This window comes from Kogia breviceps, chromosome 2 (assembly GCF_026419965.1).
Source record: "Kogia breviceps isolate mKogBre1 chromosome 2, mKogBre1 haplotype 1, whole genome shotgun sequence".
Lineage (NCBI taxonomy): Eukaryota > Metazoa > Chordata > Mammalia > Artiodactyla > Physeteridae > Kogia > Kogia breviceps.
In genome coordinates, this window is record NC_081311.1 from 150,502,481 (window position 1) to 150,528,160 (window position 25,680).

Here is a 25,680-nt window from a genome sequence, read left to right on the forward strand (position 1 = left end):
GGGTAAATTTAGCACTATGTGGCAAAATGAAGAAATTGTGATCTGGGAACGGTGAAATGAATGATAAACGACAAGCTCTAGCACGCACAAAATCAGAAAGTATATAAACTTACCCAGATTATGTAAATAATTTGCAAGGCAAAGTTCCAGTGGTATTAACACCTGCTTCTTCTGATGTGTACCTGGGAGAATGAACGAAATCAAAATAGATTGTTTTGCTATGTTAATGCTTACTTATGAGGACAATGAACTAGTATACCAGAGTTTTTGCTAATGTGGAAAAACCCAAAGTATAGGTAATAGGTTTATAGACCTTAAATATTTAATTTTATTACTTTAAAATATATATAATAACCAGAAATACTTTAATGGTTAATAATGACAAATAAATATATCAAAAAATCAGTCTAAGTCAGACTAACCACCTTTCCTTATAGTTCAATTACATAATTTGTAAATAAACCTTTGAAAGTTTTTGAAGAATTCATTCATTCAGTAACATTTTCCTTTTATCCTCTTTTATCCTATTGTAAATCATCCCATTGGTATCCCTGGAAATGTTAACAGTTATGTTGAGGGGGCCTAAAACATTGCATGTTGAAATGAATTTTAGAAATGCTGGGTTAAGCAAAGTTAAACAGTTTTATTTTAAAAAAATAAATCTTGAAAACTTCATAAGTCTTTAACATTCACTGCAACTGGGATGGGGCTGGGGGAGGCAAAAATATGCAGTTTACCAAACTTACTTTACACAGAATTCTTTCCTCCAGGCAGTTCTATTATTAAGACAAAAGGGATCTGGGAGGTGTAAGGTAAATAGAATGGCAGATTAAATAAAAAGTGTAGCATTTTATATTTCAATTTGGTAAACTGCAGCACTATACCACTCTCTGATCAGATTCCTAATTACTAAGACTTTGATGCACAAAATAAAATTTTAAATTATGTGAATACTAAAGAAACAATACCTTAACTAGAACCAAAATGCCTTAGCTTACCTAGTAGTAGATCTTGTTTTGTAATTTGGAGGTATGTGTTAAGGCCTAGAAAAGCAAAAAATAAGTAATTAATTAAACTGAGCATAATATTTCACTTTTGATATATGCTTTACCATTTAAAATTGCCAAATTTAACTAGAGTCTGTTTTCTGTCCTAGCCTGAATTTATGCCATTTAAAAAATTCAGCTGCATAAGCATGAATATAGATGTCATTTACTGTAAGAATAATCCCCCCATATGAAATTAACTGATTTTTGTCTGCTGTGATATAATAATGCCAAGAGCTATACTGAGCAACCACTTTATTTCATATAATCCTCACATCACCTTGGGAAGGTAGTTATCATGAGTGCAACTTCACAGATGAGGAATGTGATAGCCAGAGATATCAACTGTCTTACCCTAGGCTACACAACTAGAAAGAGACAGAAAGATTTCAAACTTCAATCTGACACCCAAAACCCTACTGTTCCCACTACATCATGCTGGATGGGATTATCCACATCTAACATAAATGTATTTCTTCCTCCACCTTGTAGGCTTTAGTAACTCAGACATTATTCTTTATGTAGAACTTCTGCAACGTTGATTGGCAGTAGGTCTACAATACAGTACTTGTTTGGAAAAAAAAATCCTTGAAGAAGCAAGCAAACAACTAGACTCTCCTCAGGTGTAGTATGGCATTCATTTCTGAATAAATTAAACACCTTGGGCAGTGTTCTAAAATCTCAAAGTTGAGAGAACAATGAAAACCCCTTACTTTTCAAAATAGCTTGCTGTTTCAAGGATTTCCTTCTTTATTCTGTATCCTCAACGTTTTACATAAAAATTATCAAATAGAAAACATATGATTGTGCTATTGGTGATTCAAGAATTGCTGTACTTTATTCTGTTACCTGCTGGCAATTTTTCCCCCTTTCTTTATTATTTGACTTGGTGGTTTGGTTTTTAAATATAAAATGAGGTTCATTATTCTCAAAAATTCTTTATTGTCTGAAAGTATTTAAACAACAAAACTAAGTAAAAGGTAATAGGCCATTGAGAAACAACATAAAGCAAGTAAATATTTTATCCATTTGACTGTCCATTCTGAAGAATGTAAAGCATAGAAAATTTACCTCAAGAGAACTCAATGTTCCTTGTGGGATTAGCACTGTACTAAAAGTGTAAGGTGTGCAAGAAGAATATAGAATAATGTTCTTTAGTCTCCATTTACAGTCTGCCTAAGAAGTCAAACATACCCTCAGAAGCCAGTCATACTATTTACTGCACAGTTCAGTCCCAAAATAAATGAGACAGACATTCAGTTACATACCAGGGAATTGTGGAAAAGATGTGAGCAGAGGTGGTGGAAAGATGTAGTCCAGGAAAAGTTCTGGATCAGCTGGATCTTGAAGATCATTAAGGTATTGGACAGAAAGAACAGGAATGAAATGAGAGGCTAGGAGAGTCAGCAAGAGCATGTGGAAATGATGGAACTTGGTAGTGTGGGGTCCATCAGGACCCTGAATGAAACTGAAGACAGCATACTTTGTTCTCTGTGGCTTCTGACCAGCCCTTTCAGTGCCTTCTCTCCAGGTACCTCCCTCACTTGCTTTCCTGCTCACCTTTCCTACAGGCAGCTAGACACTGGCCTATTTTGAAGGACCATTAAACTGTTAGATGCATTTTGCCATAGGACTCTTGAAATCTGGAAAGTTTTTCAGATTCAAAGAAAAAAATTTTAAGATTCAAAGAAAAAATAGTTAAACTTCAAGGCAATGAGATACCAGTATCCCTGTTCTAGCTCCCCCTCATATTACACAGTATAAGGCCCAGAATGATATTATGATGGTTCTGGGAAGTTAGTCTGGATCTTGGATATGATGTTGAATAGGATTTTATAGTCTTTCTGCTAATAAAATAACAAAAGGGACTGCTCAAACTCATTTTAAAAATGTTCTAAACCTTGACATCATTTGTATCTTGTAGCACCAAATTCCAAGCAAGTATTTCTACTTTTTCCCAGCTGTTCCTTGCTCTATTTTCCTTCACCTCTCTATGTCCAATTTCAATGTGGAATTTCCATATTAAATCTTTCATACATAACACGACCACAATAAATAACTTTCTTAAGCGTCAAAGGAGCACTCCACGAAGCTTAGTCTTTTCCAGTTTTGATATTTTGACAAGAAATACCAATTACGCGCCTCTTTCTCTCATCTTTCTCCACCATTTCTTGGACAGAATTCTTTGGACTCCTCGAAGAATAACTTCCTGCGAGCCCAAGCAGACACTCGTTTGGACGCAGTAAAGAAGGGCGTTGAGTGAAACTTGGCCTTTCCACATTCCTTCTGTTTTGGGGTGAGAGGAGAAGTTAATAAGCAAAGATTACTAACCAACAAGTAACCAAATTTCGCCTGCTCCGCCGGCTGCGGCGGGGGACTGAGGACAGGGGACAGAGGGCGGGGAGCAGGAGGCGGGTCTTTCCACACCGCGCTCGCCGCGCCGCGCCCCTCCCCGCGCGCCCCCGGCCGGAAGAGGGCGTGGAACGCTGCTGAGGGAGGGGCGCGCTGACGCGCGGCTGCCCGCCAGGCCCCTAGTGCATCAGGCAGAGGCGAGAGGCGGGGCGGGGGCCGAGGGGAGGGCGGGGCGGGGGCCGAGGGGAGGGCGGGGCGGGGGCCGAGGGGAGGGCGGGGCGGGGGCCGAGGGGAGGGCGGGGCGGTGAGCCGGGACAGGGGCTGGACGGCGCTCGGTTCCCAGCCGCGCTCGCTCCAGCCGCTCGCGCTCCCGCGCCGCGCCCGGCCGGCTTCATGTGAAACGCTGGCCCTCCGCCCCCTCCCTCCCCTTCCTTCCCTCCCTTCCTCCCTCCCGTCCCCTCCTCCTCCTCCTCCTCCTCTTCCTCCCCCCGCGCCTGCTCCAGCTCCCCGGGGCCCCCAGCCCGGCCGGGCGCTGACCGCAAGGGCTGGGGTCCCAGCCGCCGCCGTGTCTCTCACAGGCTCTGGTTGGGGTTGCGGAGACCCTGGGGCAGCCATGGACCGACCCCTGGTGGCGTCGGCGGAGGCGGAGGAGGAACTGGAGTGGCAAGTGGCGAGTCGCAGGAGGAAGGCCTGGGCCAAGTGCCGCGGCTCCTGGCAGGCGTCGGAGACGGAGGATCTGTCCGCAGAAGCGACGACGCAGGACGAGGACGAGGACGACGAGGAGGACCTCTCTGGAGCTAAGCTGCCGGCGGCCGCGGGGAGAGGTCCGTGCGCCCCGTGGGGCAGCGGCGGGCGGGGAACTCGGGGAAGTTCGGGCGGGCGGGGAAAAGTCTCGTGCGCTTTGGGCGACTGCTGTGAGTTCTGGAAGATTGTCCTGGGCTCTAGAGGCCGAGGGGAGAGGGGACACTTCCGACCTTTAAACGTGCGTGCTTGGTAAGGCGTCTCCAGCGTCAACAGAGACACGCCGGTGCTATCATTTCCCTTCAGATGGTCTCTAAGCCGTGTTGCTTAGGCTGCATTTTGCCCCCAGTAGATTTTCCTACCTGGGGGTATCCAGGGTGACCCCGCAGTCGGAGTCCTCCTGGGGTCGGTAACGAGCTGTCCCCTCGCTCTGCCCCGCAGGAAGCGTGCCCAACGAGAAGATCGCGATATGGCTCAAGGACTGCCGGTGAGTCCTCGGTTGCGCCGCTCGCGTCCCGGGGGAAGATCAGCGCTGATGGGACGCCTGGGCGGAGTGACTCGGGCCGCCGTCCTTGCGGGTCCCTTGGACCTCGTAAGCCATAAACCGGAAAGTGAGCCGGCGGATAGCTTCCTCCTTTAAGCGATTAGAAATGGAAGTGCTGTGACCGCCGATTATTTGGTGACCATATTGACTTTACAGTTATTAGGACTTTAGCTCCGGTGCGTGATGTTAGCGTCAGAGATCAGAAACCTGAAACATAATCATGCCATGTTATTATGCTTGCCCTGTTTTTATTTGAAAGGATTGTCACATTTCACACAGTATTTTATTTTGCTTTTGTTTTGACATATATATATCTGGCAGAAGAGTCATTTCCCTTTCACATGTGTTTTAGATGAATGTAATTTACTTAACTACACTAACCAGGCTTTATGTTGGTGCCTTAATTCTGTTTGGAGAGCTATTAAAACTAGCTAACTACTTTGTTCTAGCTTACTTCTTGGACATGCATTTGTCAGATGGCCCTGGAATTCACAGAAGGGAAATAGCGCTATGAAGACATTCAGGCTGCATAAATCTGTTTAATTACATACTTTGGTAGCTGGTACAGAAATGTTTGATAAAGTACAGAGGAGATTAATCGTATCTTACTACAGTAAAATGTACTTGTTTCATATTTTAATTATTTTTTTCCAACTTATTTGCTACTTATAAAATCTCACATGAAGAATGTTGGCTTTTTAACTTTTGTTAAGGTGTTTGCTTCTGTACATATTTTTTGCCATCTCAGTTTGGGCTTTTCTTAATCTTTTGTCCAAGTACCAGAGTTTGAGAAGTCTTTTCTGGTGGGGAGAGAGAAATGATTCTTATATACGCCAGTTTATTTTTCTTTCCTAAAGACATAAAATATTGGCCATTACTCTGTTGCTATCCTGTTTTGGTGAATTGCCTGGAGCCTTACTGAACACTATTATATAACTCTTTAAACTTTATTGAGGATGTTATAGACCCTTCTGAGATATGATGAAATATATGGACCTTATCTCTAAAGACGCACAAAAAAAGGTTTAAGAGCAAGAGAAGAATCATGTTATGTTTATTTTATGGTGCATGGGAGTTAAGATTATTTAAGAGATATATCAAGTAGACGGTAAATAAGTGCATCTTTTAAGATAAATGCAGTGGGCATATGTTAACTTTCACCAGGACACATGATCTCTGAAAATTCCAGGAGTTTTGTTGCTAATCTTGATTTATGTAGGCAGATTCTACAGTCTGTTGCGGATTTCCTACATGGGTTTCTTTCTTGTTCCCTACAGCTTCACCTATTCTGTAAGGAAGGGACATTTATTTGTACTCTGGAGAGCTAGAACAAAGTCTTTTATTGTTAGCTTTATTATCACAGATTTGACTGCTAGGATATATGCAAGTTTTTTTTTTTTTTCTATAACAATTTAGGGTCCTTCCCAGAGTCAGGCATCTGTCTACTTTGTATATTATGTACAAATGATCTGAAGACAGCATCCCCCCACAACCCCCGTGATAAGTTCTCAAATATTCTTTGTTTTCTTATTACTTTCCATATCCTGAATAAAGATACCATGTTGTTTTTCCTTAAAGGGAATCTTTGTTTTGGTAATCTTTTTTTTTTTTTTTTTTTTTGTGGCTAAGCGGAAACAAATTGCTTGAATAAGTAGCATCTAAGAAAGGGATAGAGTTTTTGATAAGATTTGTAAAAGGGCAATTATAAGAGTGAGAGACTTGTTTTTGAAGGAGAATGCCAGTTATATTCTGCTCATTTGCCATTTTCTGTTGGTGCCCAGGCCAGTTGAGACATTTACAGAAGGAGTAATGCATGTTTTGTCCTATGAAAGTAACCACCAGGGAAGAGGAATGACTTTTTTGAGGGCATAAAGTATAGTTTTATTAAAATATGTGCAAAAACTTAGAGGTTTTATTATCTTTATGGTCATGGCTTATTCTTTTTCATTTCAAAAGCACTAATTTTTAAAGAACTGCCATTGGTTGTATATTTGTTTGTAGAAACTTTTAACGTTTAAGTGACATTTCAGTAATATTTCTTTGAAACTGATATTTTTATGATTGATCCCATTTCTGATGTGAATTTATAACAGGTATAAATTGTTGCTGATGAAAGGCTTATAACACAAAGTAGAACTTTTATAATAAAACAACCTGTTTCTTTCTTAACTTAGTTTTGAGAAAGAAATGAAAAACATTTTGCATTAAAAAGATTTCTAAGTTAGCTGTATTTGAACAACAAGAATGTGAAAGAATTTTAGTAATGGCGAGTTCTTAGGGTTGATTCTCAAGCCAACTTTTTAGGAATTTTCTTTTCAGAGTTAAATGAAGAATACATGTATTTTTTTGGTTTAAAAGCCTAAAATAAATTCCAAACTTCTCCATTGTATCAGAAAAGATAATAGTTGGGGTAAGGGAGGCATTGAGTGGTGCTCTAAAATGCTTGATGGGATTTGAGAAAACTGTTGAGCCTTATTTCTAACTATCCTCTGACTTTTTAATTTTATTGAGATAAAGATTTGTTTTCTCTTAATTCTCTTTCCTGTTTCTAGGGAAGGGATTGAGGGGAGCAGACATTTTCTTAAGGCCTGTTGTCATTCTCTTTTCTTTTTCTGTTTTTGTAAAGAAAATGCCAATTCATATCATTTGTAATTGCCATTCTTGCTCTTAATTGCTGGCAGATCAGACGTGTGATTAAATCATTCCTGGTGAGCTGACTTGATGATAGGTATTTGCCTAGTAGGATATTACTTATGTAATTCACTTGCATTCCATGTGCGTTTGGGAGGAAAGTTCAACTGTGATTAGAAGCTTGCTTAGCTATAACCCTTTGAAGTGTGAGGCTGTGCAGTGACAGCTTTCCAAACAGCTTTTTAAGACTAAGGTTTATATGTTTATGTGGTTTCAGTACCCCTTTGGGAGCCTCACTGGATGAGCAAAGCAGTAGTACACTCAAGGGTAAGAGAAAGTTGCCTTTCTAAATCTGTTCTTTATGAGGGTCCTACTTTATATGTCCTCTGAGTGAAAGAGTGTGTGTGTGTATAAATTATAAAAGTGATGTTCATGTTTATAAAGTATGGTGTTTTAAGATAAAAGCCTAAAGGGAGAAACCTTGTCATGAACCATAAAACAGTGATGAGTTTAAACAAATTACCAAACGTTTCCACAATGTGAAACTCGTTTCTTTTTATTGTCCAGTTAGATATTATAAAGACTAATTAAATACAGAAATATGATATGTAAACATAAGGAAAATATATATTGAGTGAATCAGGTCAGCTTTAGTGTAGCATTTCTTTGCTTACGTTAACTGAGATTGCCACACCTGTGCAAGGCAAAATTCTGAAGTTCAAAGTACAACAAGAATGTGCAGGTAGTGGCAAGGCATATGAAAAACATTTATAGTATCAGGAAAATCTAGCTTGAGCTCGTGACTTAATATACGGGGGTAAAGGAATGATTGCGCTGGGCTCTGGTTTTCCATGAAACTGTTGGGTAAAATACGTTATCTAACTGAACATCTTAAAGACTTATTAAGTATAAAATAGCCTGTAGATTGGGGCTTCTAATAACTTTACCTGGCTGCAAATCATGGTTTCCTTTATGATAAAGTGAAAACTTATATCTTTTTCCTGAAATTACATAATCAGAATAATCTGTGAGTACATTCAGGTCTGAAATGCTTTACTATGTCTTATATTTTGCTTGGTCAGTTTGTTTTAATTAAAACAGTGATTTTCTGTGGGGGCCAGGAAGAACAGAGTACCAGGATGAATCTTCTAATGTTTCTTTCAGGTGTGCTTGTGAGAAATGGAGGAAGTTTTGAGGATGATTTGTCCTTGGGAGCTGAAGGTATGTTTGGAAAAACTGTACCTTCATATAGTTTTAAAATTAAAAAAAAGAGAGAGAGAAAGTCACGTGCTTTCATGTTTATGATCCTCAGAGCTAAATTTAAAGTTCTTGAAAGTGGCTCAGACACGTCTTATAGAACCTTTTATGTGTTAATAATCTAGTAAGAGCCTATAGGAGCCGTGTAAATGGCTCTGGAAAACCATTGTGCAATGTCCAAAGGTCTTCCATGGACTTTGAAGCTTACAGGAACTTTTTGGGGGCAAACAATGCTCATATAACTGAGGGAAGAATTGTCCCTCAAAAGGAAGGAAACTTAAATATTTATACGTGAGAAAACTAAAGTGAAGCTTATTTTAGTGTGAGGTAGCCTTATGTCAGATTTAACAGCTGCAGCTTGTCTTTCTCTTTGCATTCAAGTGTCTCCTATCTTTCCCACTTCCTCTTTTTCCAGATTTTTAGAAGATTAAAGGACAAAGACAAAATAGAGTTATGAGAAGTTAATTAGAAAGCATTATGCTGATGTCTGTTCAAGGCTGCATTAGGATTTTAAAAGTGTATTTGTGCCATGTTTAAATTTTCGCAGATTATATAATCTTTTCCTGTGGGTTCATAATAAAGCTTTCCACAATGTAAAATTAAGAATTTTTAAATTGTTTTACTGATATTTTAAAATTATTGCTAACTGTATAGCTGGGTTATTAATGTGTGCTTTTTTTAAAAAAATTATTTATTTATTTTTGGCTGCATTGGGTCTTTGCTGCTGTGCGTGAGCTTTCTCTAGTTGCAGCGAGTGGGGGGCTACTCTTCATTGTGGTGCGCGGGCTTCTCATCGCGGTGGCTTCTCTTGTTGCGGAGCATGGGCTCTAGGCGCGTGAGCTTCAGTAGTTGTGTACATGGGCTAAGTAGTTGTGGCTCGCGGGCTTTAGAGCTCAGGCTCTGTAGTTGTGGCACACGGGCTTAGTTGCTTCATGGCATGTGGGATCTTCCTGGACCAGGGCTCGAACCTGTGTCCCCTACAGTGGCAGGCAGATCCTTAACCACTGTGCCACCAGGGAAGTCCCAATGTGTGCTTTTTATAAAAAAGAATTAAGGATTTTATTAAATCTTTTTGAATTGTAAGTTGATGAATAGTGAATTTATCCACTGAATTTAATATCCTTGATCTTTTGCAGTTTGAAGTCAATCTGTATAAGATTACTTATTTAGAGCCTTTTAACATTGAAAACTCTAGAATATGTGTATATGTTTTTATATTTCTGTTAGTATGCTTTTAAGGAATAAACTCTATAAAATAAACTCAAACTTACTGCTTCCCTATCAGGATAGATGAACATACTGTTAACCCCTATATTAAAATTCATTTTATTGTTATTGTAAATAGCACTTTTGATATCTGCCTTAGTAGTTTCACAATGTAGAATTTTTTAAAAAAACTTCATTTTTTTAGAGCAGTTTTGTTCACAGAAAAAGTGAGGGGAAGGTACAGAGATTTTTCACATACTTTCTGCCCCACATGTGCACAGCCTCCCCCATTGTCAACATCCCCCACCAGAATAGTACATTTGTTACAATTGATGAACCTAGGATGAGGCATCATAGTTACCCAAAGTCCATAGTGTATACTAGGGTTCACTCTTGGTCTTATACATTCTATGGGTTTAGACAAATGTGTAATGACACGTATCCATCATTATGCTATCATATAGCATATTTTCACTGCCCTAAAAATCGTCTGTGCTCTGCCTGTTCATTTATAGTGAATGATTTTATTGGAAGCCAGACCCAAAAAGGAAGTCTCAGAGAAGAGTGGAGCTATTATGTTGTTTTACTGAAAATTGTTTCAAGATTATTTTCATTCATTCAGTAAATATTTATTGAATGCTATGTGTTAGACACCTTTTTGGTTGATAAGAAATTGCCATGACTCTACAGATCAGAAATGAAAAAAGAAAAAAGTCTGGTGTGCTGAAAAAGATGTGTTTTAAATTAATTTCATTCTTTATGTTTGTCTATAAAATTTAAATGCAGTAAATTTAACTCACTGTAAACTTAACGTTAACAACATTTATTTATTTAGAACTTGTAAGTCTAGGATAAACTTGAAAGGCAACTTTTAAAAGAAAACTTATGTTGAAGTGAGTAGGAATTTTCAAAGTAGGTACATGAAAAATTGGTTGTAACTGGGGTGAATTATCAGCCTTAAAAAAACCACATGTTAGGAATAGATATTGCCACACTTAAGTAATGCTAAAACATGTTTTTGCTTTTGGGGTATTCTTTATTAACTGTTTTTAAATTTAGTAATTAGATGCACATATACCACATATCTTCTTACTACTTATTTCAAACTGTTAAATTTAATTGGTTATTTATATATCTTTTTATTTTAAACATTCAGTGGAGGTAGTTTTACGTTGCTAACAAACAAAACCTAAAACACCCTCCAAAAGCTGCTGACTCTGTTCTTATCTAGCTGTATATTACCTTTAATGGTGCAGATTTAATGAGCCAGGACAAGAGTTTGGCATATTAGGCATTTAGCTATAATAATGTGGTTAATTTGCTTTCTTGTTGATTGTATCATAGTAGTTATTGTCCTACTAACAGTTGTGCTTTGCATATATTCTTTTTACCTTTAGCCAACCACCTCCATGAAACTGATGCTCAAATTGAAAACTGGTACGTAGCTGTTTGTTTTTTTCCTTTCTAAAAATGAAGAACAGTTATGGAAATAAAGTTTTATATAATCTAATTTTGTTTATAGCAATAATATCTTGGCCAAAGAGAGAAGACTACAGTTTCATCAGAAGGGAAGAAGTATGAATTCCACTGGATCCGGGAAAAGTAGTGGAACAGTCTCAAGGTAACTTATTCTGAAGTTATACTGCAACTACATTGTGCTGTAGATGACCTACTCTTATCCCTTTTCAGCCTTGGATTTGGCTTGGTAATATGAAGTCAAAAGGAATCCGCAGTGTTTTGTGATCAGCATAACTGAGAGAAGCATCTTTTTAAAATTTCTTTTAAATTAAGATTAAATAAAAATTAACAGATATGTTAAAAATGCTGCTGGAGGGCTTCCCTGGTGGTGCAGTGGTTGAGAGTCCGCCTGACGATGCAGGGGACACGGGTTCGTGCCCCGGTCTGGGAGGATCCCAAATGCCGCGGAGCGGCTGGGCCCGTGAGCCATGGCCGCTGAGCCTGCGCGTCGGGAGCCTGTGCTCCGCAACGGGAGAGGCCACAACAGTGAGAGGCCACAACAGTGAGAGGCCAGCGTACCGAAAAAAAAAAAAAAAAAATACTGCTGGAATCCATTAATGAGTATTTTGAGTCCTATCAACAGCTTGAAAGCGGAAGTCCATAGTGGAATAGTTTCTACTTCCCAAATTCTCCATTCTGCTAGGGTCTTGAGTTACTCTGACATAAAAATCAGAATAAACCTTTATAATTTAAAGCTTGATATTTAAGTGTAGATTTATCTTCATATAAAACCAAAGATCTTTAAGCTACATATTAAAATAAGCAAATATGTGTGCATAATGAACCAGTTTAAACTATTATCCAAATTATTGTTTTGGAATTTGAACATTTTCTCTGAAACAAATTGAAATTTCTTTCTGCTCCAGTTCTATCTCTAACATTCCTATTTTCCCCAGTGAGTCTCAGCTTGGATTATCACTGGTATGAGATATAAGGGTTAATAAATGTTCAATTCACAATAAAATTAGAGCAAGAATTTACCTTTGTGTAACACATAGGCTCGTTAGTTTACTCCTCCTACTTCCTGAGTACAAGTGGTTAGAGAGAAGTTGAAAGTAAGCTCCTCCTTCACTTTTCTGAGATCAGTTGTTACCTATATTGCCTCTTCTAGGACAGCCAAAGATAGCAGAAAAACTCAAGCTCTGCAGAATGTCCCTTGGTACCAAAGTTGTACCAACTTCCTAGTGCTTTTCCCTTTTCATTTTTTCCTAATCTGTTTACTCCTTATTCTCCCTTTATCTATCCTCAAATTGTTTAGCTGCTTTACTGGAAATCTCTTTAAAATGACAAAAAAAATAAGGTGAGGAATCAAGAGTTTCTTACTGAGGGTGTTCTTAGGGCTTAGCTTTTTTTCCCAAAACTAACAGCTTGAGAGAATGGACCCTTTTTAAGGGTTATTTATTGCATTTGGTACCCAACATATAAAGATGCTGAAATAAATAATGGGTTAAACAGCAGAAGCTGTAGAAGACTTTTTCACAGGAAAGCAGGAATATGAATTCATTTATAATGTGATATGCACTATTATAAACTTATTTTACACCTTGCTGTTTCTTCTTTTTTTTTTTTCTTTTTAGTGTTTCAGAATTGTTGGAACTTTATGAGGAAGATCCTGAAGAAATCCTTTATAATCTTGGATTTGGACGAGATGAACCAGATATTGCTTCTAAAATTCCTTCCAGATTTTTTAATTCATCATCATTTGCCAGAGGAATAGATATTAAAGTATTTTTGAGTGCGCAAATGCAACGGATGGAAGTAGAAAATCCAAATTATGCTTTAACAAGTAAGGTTTTTAAATGTTAGCATATTATTTTTAAAATTATGGCATCTACAGCAAGATGGTCTTGTTTTTTTTTTTTAAGTTTTGCTATTGGTTTTCTTTTTTTTTTTAGATGTTGGGGGTAGGAATTTGTTTATTTATTTATTTATTTTTGCTGTGTTGGGTCTTCGTTTCTGTGCGAGGGCTTTCTCTAGTTACTGTGAGCAGGGGCCACTCTTCATTGCGGTGCACGGGCCTCTCACTATCGCGGCCTCTCTTGTTGCGGAGCACAGGCTCCGGACGCGCAGGCTCAGTAGTTGTGGCTCACAGGCCTAGTTGCTCCGTGGCACGTGGGATCTTCCCGGACCGGGGCACGAACCCACGTCCCCTGCATTAGCAGGCAGACTCCCAACCACTGCGCCACCAGGGAAGCCCTGGTCTTGTTTTTAAAGCCTTATTAATTTCTAGGAATAGCAGTGGCAATTTAATTATTGAGGTTAACACAATAGGTGTTTTGCATATTATAAATTTTTATTATTCTATTTATAGATGTTAATTTACCTATTTACCTATTCCCCCTACCCCCCCACCGCATTCTCCTCTTACTTAAGTGTTACATCCATAGAATGTAACTTATAGAACCTTATACTTATCTCCAGATTGCTTTTGTTCCAAAAGGAAAGAAGTAGAGGAGGTGCCTTGTTACTATTAGTTGAAGTCAGTCAATTTCAGATGCTTTCATGTAAATCTACAATGGCAAGGCTAATTTGATGATTTTTCAAGTTAAATCTTGCTTATTTTTCTCTGCTGAGCAGAAATCCCCAAAATGGGATACCTAGGTGGTCCTTGGAATAGCTTTAAGAGATCTATAAATCCAACCTCCCTCCCATTAGGTATAAAATATACATATACTTCACATTTGGAAGAGTTGAAGACCTAAAAACAGAGTCACAACTATAGATCAACAGCTAGTCCTTTCTGTTTTATTCAGTGTCGTCATTATGCTTTGTCCTTCCTTTTGATTTTTTAAAATGTAAATTCTAGTGCTTAAGAGTGAAAAATCTTTCTCCCTCTCCACAGTAAATGTAGAGAAGTTTTAAGTGATAGATAAGGAAAGAAATCTGGTTTCATAATCTTTGTGATTTAAGTATTAAGTAGTTCAGTTATTGAAATTCTGAACAGTAGTAATGGTTTAATATATGTGTGTATATGTGTGTATATACACATATAAATATAAATATATATAATTCATGTTTTCTTCCTTTTACAGGCCGTTTTCGTCAAATTGAAGTGCTTACTACTGTGGCCAATGCATTTTCTTCTTTATATTCCCAAGTCTCTGGGACTCCCCTGCAGAGAATTGGGAGTCTGTCCTCGGTGACCTCTAACAAGGAGACAGACTTGCCTCCACCTTTAACCCGAAGTAACACTGCAAATCGTTTAATGAAAACACTATCAAAACTAAACTTATGTGTTGATAAAACAGAGAAAGGAGAAGGTAGTACTCCTTCCCCAGCAGTTGACAAAGGAAAGTCTCTAAATGTTTCAGTGATGGAAGAAATTGGCAATAAAAATGATCAAAAGTCTCAAAAAATTGTGAAGAAGAAAGATTCATCTTCTATGTTGGCTACAGTTAAAGAAGAAGTATCAGGTAGTTCATCAGCTGTTATGGAGAATGCTGACATTGATAGACTTTCTGATGAAGCAAACAGTAATTTTAACCAAGAAACTGAAAGTGGACAAAGTAAAGAAACTCAAAGTCATGAGAATAAACTGGGTGAGGAAGCTGGTATTATAAAAACTCATTTAGATAGTGATTTCAACATGTCCAGCCACAGTGAGCTGGAAAATAGCAGGGAGCTGAAAAATGTCCCTTTGTCCACACCTGAAAAAGAGCCATGTGCACCGTTGACGATCCCATCCATAAGAAATATAATGGCACAGCAGAAGGACTCCTTTGAAATGGAAGAGGTAGGTAAAAAATTACTGAGAACTGTTTTAAACAGTGAGTTAGGGAAAAAAGTGCCAAAAACTGTTTTTAAAATGAAAGGCGGTGGATAGATTTATACTAGAAAAAAATCATCCTGATTTTGACTTTCCAGGTTTTTTATGTTTCACAAACCAAGAAGTCCCAGGACTATGTGATGTCAAGATAATGGCCCCTCTAGATCTTCTGTAATCCATTGCTCGTACTTGAACTTTAACCCCCTTTTCTCTCTCAACTTAAGATTTTGATTCTCTGAGAAAGCCCTGAGAGAGTATATCCAAACTCAGATCAATATTGCATAATAGTTAAAAATACAGGCTTTGAAATCAAACAGGTTTGAGTTCTGTTTGGGCCACTGAATTGCTGTGTGCCTTTGGGCAAGATTTTCTTAATGTATCTCAGTGGAAGGGTAGGTGTGAAGAAGGCTTTGAGGGTAGGTCTGGGAGCATGAACATGAAGATATTTCCTTAAGGGGAGGATAGGGAATCTCGAGGAAGAAGGTTTGAAAGGCCACTGAAAGGATTTCTGCAACCCCAGAAGACCAGTGTTTGGTTACTTTTTTTTTTTAACCTAGTAATATTCTTACTATTTTACATAAATTTCAAATTGGACAAGATAAAAATATTCGTTTTGATGAGGTTCACCTAAAACTGCTTTTGAATAGTCAGAGGATAACTTATATGCATTGGAGCTATATACCTTGGGGCAGGAAACTGAACATTATCAAGCACCTACCTTGTGGCAGTCACAGTACTAGGCCCTTGAAGTACTTTTCACTCTTCAGTGTGTGAGGCCAACAGTGCTGGTCTTATTTTACATCTGAGGAAACAGGAACATACGTACTGCTGACGATTTTTGGCTATAAATTATACAATGTGCAATTTTTCTTTTTAAAATTTATTACAGAATAGTTTTAGTAATAGCTCACAGCTGTTTTAGAATCACTCGCCATTGTTTTAGGGAACTAGGAAACAGAATTGATTCTGCCTGTAAAATGTCCTCTTAGGTGAGTGTGTCTCTCTCACATCAGTTAATTTTTCATTTATTGCAAAATTTCAATTGCTGATACAGCTTTTTTTGTGGTCTTTGAATGCACCTTTTAACACTTTAATTCTGACTAAAAAGTGAAATAAAAGGGGAGCAAGAGCAGCCCTTTGAAATATTTTACATTTTTTGTAAGCTTCTTTATTTCTTATTGTAATGAGTTCAGAAAATGACAACTTTAATTAGAACCTTTTTGTTCCATTTCACTGCTCGATTCTTTTTTTGGCTTTGTTTTGGTCTAAACTTGTCCTAGCATTCATAATTAAAGTGTAACCTCTTGCCTTCCTTTAGGGCCCCTCTTCTGACAATTGGATAGAGTGCAGGTACTTGTTAGATACTTGCAGACCTGATGTGGTGACTCAGATGAGAAGACACTCATGTTTTGCTTTTTAATTTCTAGAATTCCTGAATTCTAAGCCAGAGTTGTGTTTTTGTTTTTTAAATTACTGATGCCATACACGAAAATTCTTTACTTTCATAGGTGTTTTGGTTGGCTGGTGTTTTGGTTTTTTTTTCTTTATCTTTTTTTTTGCTCCCTCTGCTGGCAAAAGCAGTTAGTGAAGAAAGTAACAACATTGAAGTGAATATTTTTTTGAAGTACAAAATTATAGGCATTGGTGCTTTAAGGATAATGGAAGATTTTTGTTTTCAAAAAAAGAATATATGGTTAACCATAGCTACATTGTAAATAACAGGGAATTTTAAGGATAATCCTTATTCTTCAGACATATTTCAAATATGGATAAAAACCTCCTAGAATTGTGTTTTTTAATTCCTTTGGGAACTTTAAAGAAAGCTTGTAGAACAATGGATAAAGAAAGGAAATAATGTGTTTCTTTAATTTCCTCTTCTCCCAAGCTTGTTGAATCATACTGACAAATGAAGAGAACAATCTTATTAAAGCAGACTTTTAGATCCCATTCAAAGTAGGTCATTACTATTTTTCTTTTGCACTCCTTTCCCTTGAGGTTTGATTCCTGTTGGGAACTTTCTTCCTTTTGTAAAAATAGCAAATAAATATAAGCTAGAGCACGCACATGCTGTCAGTAAGCCAGTTTTTAAACAGATTAACTGAATGCCCACTGCTTTGGGTGACTAGGTAGGAGAAAATGTTGCAGATGCGGCTCTGTGCCTGAAGCTGCCTAGTCCCTCTGAAGCAGAAGGTAAGATCTGACAGTCACCAGGAGCAGAGAGAAGAACTATTTAAATGTAAAAAGAGTTAAATAGATGACAAGACTGACCCAGGCTTTGGAGAGTGAAAGTGACTATCTCTTATGATAAGCAAAAAAGGCCAGACACTATTTTCAATTAAAGTCAGTTTGCCATATAAAAAATATCTTGCAGACTGTTTTGGTGTATCTAAAAGTTGTAAAACCCCCACTCTTGAGTTTTCTAATTCTTAGTGACTTGGTTGGATAATTCTTGTGTTCTTCTTGAAATGATTTATTTTGAATAAATATGTCATGGTAACTGTCTAGAGCCGTAAATTTGTAGCATGAATGATTCACAGTTAATCCAGAATGATTTTACTCAGTAAGCAATTGTTCATTTTTTAGGTGTAAAGGAAAATTTTCTCATGCTTAAACACTAGAGGAAGGAGAACTTTTATCTGTGTGTTTCTGTAAAGAGGTTGTCCTGTGTCTCTTACTCTATAAACTTATATTTAAATAAATATATTATTGGCGGCATATACAATTTTTTAAGCTACTGAAGTTTTAGTAAATGTTTCTAATCCTGTCTTCACACTGATTGTTGATTTAACTAATATACCTCATTACCTACTTTTAGCCATTAAGTTTCAGGATTCTTTTTATTCTATTAACTGGCCTAAGTTAAAGTAATCCCAAATCAGTCAGATACCTGACAGGTACTTGTTAAGTTGTTCTGTTGGCCTTTCAGAATGAGACTTGAATTTGAGTCTTTGTACAAACCTGCTCCTTTTGATTACACCATAAAACTTCGTATGGTCCGACTGGTTGATAGGGTCAGACATTGGACAAGAACTCAAGTCATCCCATGCCCAGCCCCCTGCCCCTTTTTGGAAAAAAAAAAATGCTTTCCTTTGAATTTTTTTGAGGTATCATTAAAAATTAGACAGAATTGTAATTGTTGAAGTTCCAGTTTTGGATTTCTGCTGTATAGGTCTCTTTAAACCTTAGAGGAAGGGTGATTTGAGTTAGAACGTTCTACAGTGTTGCTGCTCTATAAAACATAGTACAACAGTATTGTGCCTAGAAGATATGTCTTAGTCAAGATAAATGTGACAGATGTTGAAAAATCAAACTAGGTATCTGCGTGGTAGCAGGACATTGATTCAAAAAGATACAATCTTTGTTTGATTAAAATATTTTTAAAATGTAGTAACTCAAATGTGTGAATTATTCTAAAGCTGTTTTCCTACAGCTTAAAATCCCAAAACAGAGACCAAGTGATTTTATCATTTTGGTTTACTGGGTTGTTTTGTTTAGTTTTTTTTGTAACTTTTATTATGAAAAGTTTCAAACTTACCCATTGTTTAGAGAAAATAGTATAATGAACACCCATTATCCGTCACTCAATTCAGTTATCAATATTTAGCTATAGTTTTAATTTAATAAAAGACCAACTTGTAGTAAATGACCAGAATTCCACTGAGGATTTGAAACCATGGAATAGGAAAAATCCTGCCACATAAATCTAGGTTCTGTGTTTGCATTATAATTTTCTGTGGTGCACCCCATCTTGAATTTGACGGCTTTCCTCTGCACAACTGTAGCCAATAATGAAACCTAATAAGCTATGAAATTCAGCCATTACCACTAGCATTTCTGTCTTCAGCAAGTGATTGATGATTTTGCTGAGTAAGTAGAAGGAAGGATCCTAACTTAAGTAGCTTTATTAGTAAAATATGATCCTGTCAGCTCATTTTGAAGGGTCCTGCTCTTTTCTTTCAGTTAATTATGGAGTTTGTAGTAGAAGGAGAGAGGGAGGTTTTTTTGTTTGTTTGTTTGTTTTATTGTCCATGGAGTAACAGCATCTTGAAGGATAGTATACTGAGGATACATATTCATGAAAGTCATGTTACCTTGTGACTAATTTTATAAATCTAAAGAATAGAATATGTGATAATTCCACATTTAAAAATGAGAGATCATAATCTTTTGCCTAAGCTGAGATTCCTAGAATAAAATTAAAGAGACATTTAGATTTCTGTTATACTTTTTTTGGTCTGTTTGATATTTGGTTTACAGAAAACTCTTTGAAGTAAGCTAGGCCTGAATAGAGGCTAATAATAGACCTCCTGTTGACTATAAAAAGAAAATGCATTTTGTTTCTTTGCACACAAAACAATGGTTTTCCTGTTGAACTTATGTCTGCTGCTTTGAAGAATACGATTTTTCAATAAAAACAGATAGTAGAAACCATTTTATATATGATTTATAGGTGATGGTTTTAAATGACCAGTATGCATTCAGTTTGCAAAAGATACATAAACTTGGATTCATGTTCAACTATGTAGAACAAAGATATCACAAATCAGAGCAATTTCTAAATTGGGTAATAATATCTTTAACCTTTGAAGTTTTTTTTCATGTTGGCTATTGCACTTTCACTCCTATGGAATTTTTCTTACTCTAGAATGGAGTCATAGCTCAAAACTGCGAGGGTTCTATCTAAAACCTGTTTGCTATTTGCTCTCCAGCTTGTTCAAGGCTGAAAGCCCAAATGTTTGGTTAGTTTGCCCACTTTACTAGGATGCTATTTATTATTTTAAGTACAATCATTATAGGGTAAAGTGTGGGGTGTTAGTAGCATACCCCCGCAAGTATTTACTCTTAGTATAGAGTTAGTTATGTTAGGATAGATAAAGAGTATTTGGGGAGTGAGTGTGATGAGTAAAGAATCTGGAAATTCCTAAATTATGTAGTTGTTTAGGTAGGAAAAAAAAGACAGCATAAAAGGACAACTTCTGTAGATTTGGTATCTTTTTGAGCATAATTTTCAGGGAGGATTTATGGCTAAGATCTTTCAACATTTTAGTCCTATAATGAAACCTGCTTTACTACTTACAACTCCCAAGTTATGTCTTAAAAGAATATTTGTGTCAGGACAAAGCAGTCTTCCACATGAGTGGTTTTTGATACCTGAAAATTTGTGGACTTTTATAAGATTTTGCAGTGGGAGCATGATTGCCATTTTTCAAGATACAAGACTTGTAATTGCTTCAAGTGTGTGCCAGTGTGCTGCAGTGAGTGTATTAGCATTTCTCCTGGGATTGACCTTACACTTTGAAGTTTAACATTTAGAGAAGAACTTTTAATTTTGGATCTGTTTTTCATTTAATGATAACTTTTTTTAATGAAGTAGTTTACACATGTAGTTATTTTTCATTGCTAGCTTTAAGCTTGCAGTCCTGTTAACTGAAAAATAGATGGTAAAATTGAGATGTGGGACATTATAACAATTTTGAGATAGGATGCACTTATTAAATATATAAAGCATTGGTACCTTCTTAGGTTGGTTGTTTAGTAAATGATTATTAAGAGGTATTCTTCTTTGCCATAGGTTCTTAAGTTTTAACTACTTAAAACTCTTCTTTAGGTTCAAAGTACAGAGGGAGAAGCTCCTCATGTTCCAACCACTTACCAGCTAGGTCTTAACAAGTCAAAAAGAGGTAAGTAAACCAGTACCCACTAGTTCCCGAGCACATTACCAAAGCGTCTTTGGGAGATTTGGAAAAGGTATTTTTTTTATCTATCAGTGTTTGTAGTACCTGTAAGTGTAAAAAGAAGATTAAGAATACAGGTGTGCCTGCTTCATTATGGTTTGGTTATAGAATTTTTGTATCTTCTTGAAGACTTTTGTGCTTCCTGAAGACTTTTGTGCTCAGGCCTTCCTGAAGGCCTACTTTTTACATGGTTGGGATTGAAATGTACACTTGTATTATCCACCTCTGGGTTTTTATTATTTAAATGCGACTCCTAGGTGTAATAAATGAATGTGCCTCTGGCAGAAAACACCAGTCAGTCTCTCAGCAGTAGGTAAAGCTAGTTAAATTCAAACTGTAAATCAAAGGTCAGTGGCTCAGACATTGTTCTTCTCTTGAATTATTAATTATTGACCAAAGAACCTTTGAATCCATTTCTTTCACTTTTAACTTATAACAGAAAAACATGTCTGATCATCTTTAAAGTCACAAAGCTTTTGAGATTTAGAGAAAAAGAGAGGGGAAGTTAAAATGACCACTGAAGGTAGGAGTGTTTATTTTTAAAACTTTACACATGCTGAACCACCCTTTTTTTTTTAAGCAAAGATTCATATGTATGTTCCTAGAATAGGAAATAACATGTTTGTTCTCTTCTGATCTCTGAAGTGACTTCTTATGAGACAATTTGCATATAATTTTTCTTTTATTGCAGTATGGTACTGAGAAACAAGAGCTCCTCTCTCACTAGGTCATCACAGTTCTGGTCAGACACAAAATGAACTTTCCTGCTTAATTTTCTTCCCTTTGTGAGTCCATAAATTTATGTATGTGTTCCTGAGCTGTAAGGCAGAGTTCACAGCCATCCAGGAATCTTTGCTTTAGATAGGTAGACAAGGAATGCATTGGAAAAAGCAGCTTGCCCTGTGTCAAAAAGAGGATAAAAACAGCATAATTACTTTAAGATCTTTGAAGAGTAAGCTTCCTGTGGTGGGAAAGCTGGAATGTGGTTTATAGTCACATCTGGGTTTCTTCCTCTTATCTATGTAGGAGCACTTGTTTCTGGTGGTATAAGTAAAAATGGTAACATTGTTTTTGAATCACATCTTTATAAAGTAACAGTAAAATGGTTTTGTGTGTGTGCATGAGAGAGAGGGAGTGAGAACAGCACAGTGTTTTAGTCAGTTTTTGAAAGTAGCCTATCAAATTTTGATAATGTGATATGCAAATATCTTAAATTAATCATAGTGGCAGAATTAGAATCACTGGTATAATATATTCATTTCACAAAGTTAGTAAAAATGCATACAGTGCATGTATAAAAATACTTCACACTTTAGTAATAGTACTTCTGAAGTTACAGTGATCTTAATCTCAAATCCAGTCCTGGGATTTACATACTGAAGAAGAGAGGTTTAGTGACTCAACTCATGTCACAAGCTAACATTCAGTAGGTATATTAAGAGCAGTCCAACATTTTTCTAATTACTGAAGACGTTCAATATTCTCTTTCGTCTAGCAGAGTGTATGGGTGTCCTGTTTACATTTCTCTGCAATACTAGATAAATAGAATTTCCACATTTTGTTTTGTTCTCACTTTAATATTTGCTCTAACTTCCTGGTTTTTAATTAGAAATAATGCCTTATCTCTTCAGTTAGGACAGAAATCTATTTTTTGTTATTTGTACCTTTTTCTTTGGTGAACTGTGTTTTTGTGAAACTGAAACATCTGAGTAAAGAACCTCAGTTGTGATTTATAGTTTACAAAACAGTTTCACCTATGTTCTACTTAGTTTCTGAAGTAACCCTGTGAGGTAGAATGATTATCCCATTTTTTGGAGGAGAGAAGTTATTGCTTATGATGATAAAGCTGAAACTTGAACCCAGGCTTCCTTGTTCTTTTCCACTGCTTGACACCTGCTCTGAAGCGTGAGCAGTCTACACTTGACCTGATGTGTGTGAATTCAGGCAGGGCTAACCGTGGAGAGGTGCACTCGGCATAGGCTGTAGTACGCTGCGGATAAAACAGATCTTAGTGGAGAGAACCTGAACAGAGCTGGTCAGGGCTTCCTGGGCTCTTTTGCAACTGCCCTTTGCCCAAGCAGATGGGGCAGTTTCACTTCTAAATCCTTTAAGAAACTGTTTAATTCTATTGTTGCTTTAAGGAGATAGTTATCATTGATTCATTCAGCAAACATTTTTTATTGTTGGCTTGGTCTAGGTACTTGGGATACAAAGAAGAATAAATAAGGTTCCTGTCTTCAGAATGCTGACAATCTAGTTTTTTTTTTTTTAAAAGACGTGCAAACACATAATTATGGTGATGATTCCTATGACATGTTAATCATTTTCTCAAATAATAAAATGCATAATCAGTACCTATGGTAACAGCTTATTCCAATTCACTTTCACAATTATTACAATTTGCCTAGATTTATCAAGGATATGGATCAATTCCATATATTTCATTATGCAGTTTTGTTAATTTCAAAACAACATTACAGGATTATTTTAAATTTTTAATGGGAAAAAAATTATTCTGTTTCATGTTGCTCCAGATTGAACCTAAGGTTATTATAATATTTTTCAAAGTCAGGCAACCTGTAATTAATTTTGGATTTTATTGAAACATATTATGAAGTACTTTCTGTCATTCAAGTCTTAAATGCATGTGGACTTGGTAAACACACTTTATTTAGCCTGTTGCTTTTTAAGTTCTGTGGAACTTGACTATCTCATGAAGTGTCTCCCTCAGTAAATGTAATAGCTGTAAAGTCTCCCCCACTGTGGTACTTGTAGTGTGGTTGCGCATGTGATCAGGCCAGCTGTGTTTAGTTGGTCTTTTTAGTTACTTTAAAAAAATTTTTCTAGGTTATACTAACTAGGAATTAGAGTTTTGAGGCCAAAAAATAAACAAGTTTGTTGTAAAATTAACAATATTACCTACTAGTTGAACCTCTGTGATTGAGTTTCATTCAGTTGTTAAGAAATAATTGTTTCATAACTTACAAATGTTTGCATCATTTGAAACATCAGAGACATGTAAGTACTCTTGTATACAACTTATTTAATTTGTTGGCCTTAATTGTATTTTTATTTTCTTATTAGGAAGGTAATAGAAGTTTTTACACACTACATTTAAACTTCTGATTTCACCGACTACGTGTCTTCACATACTTACATAATGAAAATGGTTTACTTTGGGACTTTATTTTTATTAGAGCCATTTTTCATTTCAGCCTCTTGTCCTCCAAGGTTAAGACATTAATTGGATTTACCAAAATACATTATAATTAGAGATTAATTAGCAACTGAACACTGAGGATTTCTGATCTGATTCAGTTTTGTTTGAATTCAAGTTACTTCTTGTGCTTTGAAGCCACAATTTTGCATAAGTGATGTATACTTTTCTAAGAAAGAATCACTGTTGTGTATCATATATCTTTTGGGAATCATGTATCTGTAATACTGTACTCATTGAAGTCCTATTTAGCAGTTTTGTATAACTAAATTTCTTTTGGTAGATCAACTATTACGTACTGCAAGTCAGCACTCTGATAGCAGTGGTTTTGCTGAAGATTCAACAGACTGCCTCTCCCTTAATCATCTTCAGGTAAAATTTCCTATTGTAGTAGGCACTGTGATTAACTTCTGTATATTTAGGTGGTTTTTCACTGGCTGTTTATTTCAAGACCATCTGTGTAATCTTTATTTTTCAAATGACAAAAAGACTAAAATTCTAGAATGCAGATGTTTGACTGCAAATTTTAGGTTTCACTAATTCTTCATTTCTCTCTGAGAAACAAGAAAAAAAGCTTCTCCTTTATTTTTGTACCACCAGTAAACAAAGTATTTTAATCCTTAACCTATTCTGTTATTTTTTTAAAAAAATTTTTACCATCATTGTATTTCCGTATTTTACAATAGTTATTTAATAACTAACTAAAACTGTGGATTCATAGCTTGCTGAATATTATCTGACTGTTATGCTATAGTGTGTTAGATAACCCAGAAAATAGGCACATCTTTATCCCCAACGAGCTTATAGTTTATGTGTGCAGTACACAGAATGTACATGAAAAGTGTTTAAAACATCTGTAAGGAAATTTTAAAGAAAATTGGAATAAGAGAAAAAGAGAACCTTAAACAACCCTTTAGAAATGTAGCATTTAAGGAGTAGACAGACAAGAAGTTTCTAAGGAAACTCAGAATAATCCAGCAGGCATAAAAATTGGGAGATGGAGGAGAAACTTTTAAAAGGAAAGCTGTGGCCATTGGAGTGAAAAGATGAGAATTTGTTTATTCTGAAACTGAGTAGTTGAGCATATAGTTCTGATACATTAAATGATGCAAAAGCGTGACTGGAGAGTAGATCAGTGATGAAGAGAAGATAAGAATGTTAACTGTTTTTTCAAATAAGAAGGATAGCTTAAGAGTTATAGGTCTTTTTGTCTTTTTCATCCAGTAATGACTTAGGGAAGTTGTTTGGCTAAGGGAAAGGGCTCTAAGAGAAAGAGAGCTTGAGGCAGAAAAATCTGGGATGAAACTGGAGAAATACCCTAGCCCTGGAGAGGATGTGGTCAGAAGTACAGGTTGGAGGGATTAGCTTTGAAAAGAGATACAGTTTTCTTTCAGAATGGAGGAGAGGGAATGATGAGGAGAGGTATGGGGAAATTTGTAGGTGTTGGGAAAGAAGTTAAGAAATTTCTGTCCATTTTCTTTGTGTCAGTGTCATATGTTAGAAGAAAAGGAGATGGGTATTGAAAAGGGATTTAAGGAAACTAGTAAAGATCTGGAATAATCTTTGTGAGAAAGTGGAGGGGTTGTTGATCAGGGGCACTGAAAGCAGTTTAGAACAGCACCAGAGCCAAAACCAAGGTGGGAGACCCCAAAAGTATAGAAGCACCG

At 36.7% G+C, this 25,680-nt stretch overlaps 1 protein-coding gene across 4 annotated transcripts in view; it reads left to right on the forward strand.

Moving 5' to 3' along the window:
- Nucleotides 1–3,696: 3,696 nt before the first annotated feature.
- The window catches only part of ITPRID2 (ITPR interacting domain containing 2), a 39,841-nt gene continuing 17,857 nt past the window's right edge, over nucleotides 3,697–25,680 (forward strand). For 3 of the 4 annotated variants that reach the window (XM_059051952.2, XM_059051953.2, XM_059051954.2), the window contains exons 1-10: nucleotides 3,700–4,222; nucleotides 4,581–4,626; nucleotides 7,592–7,641; nucleotides 8,479–8,535; nucleotides 11,175–11,214; nucleotides 11,300–11,398; nucleotides 12,873–13,081; nucleotides 14,328–15,028; nucleotides 20,670–20,742; nucleotides 24,297–24,385. In XM_059051952.2, coding sequence (XP_058907935.1) covers nucleotides 4,012–4,222; nucleotides 4,581–4,626; nucleotides 7,592–7,641; nucleotides 8,479–8,535; nucleotides 11,175–11,214; nucleotides 11,300–11,398; nucleotides 12,873–13,081; nucleotides 14,328–15,028; nucleotides 20,670–20,742; nucleotides 24,297–24,385 — 1,575 coding nt within the window. In that variant the 5' untranslated portion in view covers nucleotides 3,700–4,011. Of the gene's footprint in view, nucleotides 4,223–4,580; nucleotides 4,627–7,591; nucleotides 7,642–8,478; nucleotides 8,536–11,174; nucleotides 11,215–11,299; nucleotides 11,399–12,872; nucleotides 13,082–14,327; nucleotides 15,029–20,669; nucleotides 20,743–24,296; nucleotides 24,386–25,680 lie in introns of all 4 variants that reach the window. The other variant, XM_059051949.2, reaches the window with a different exon arrangement.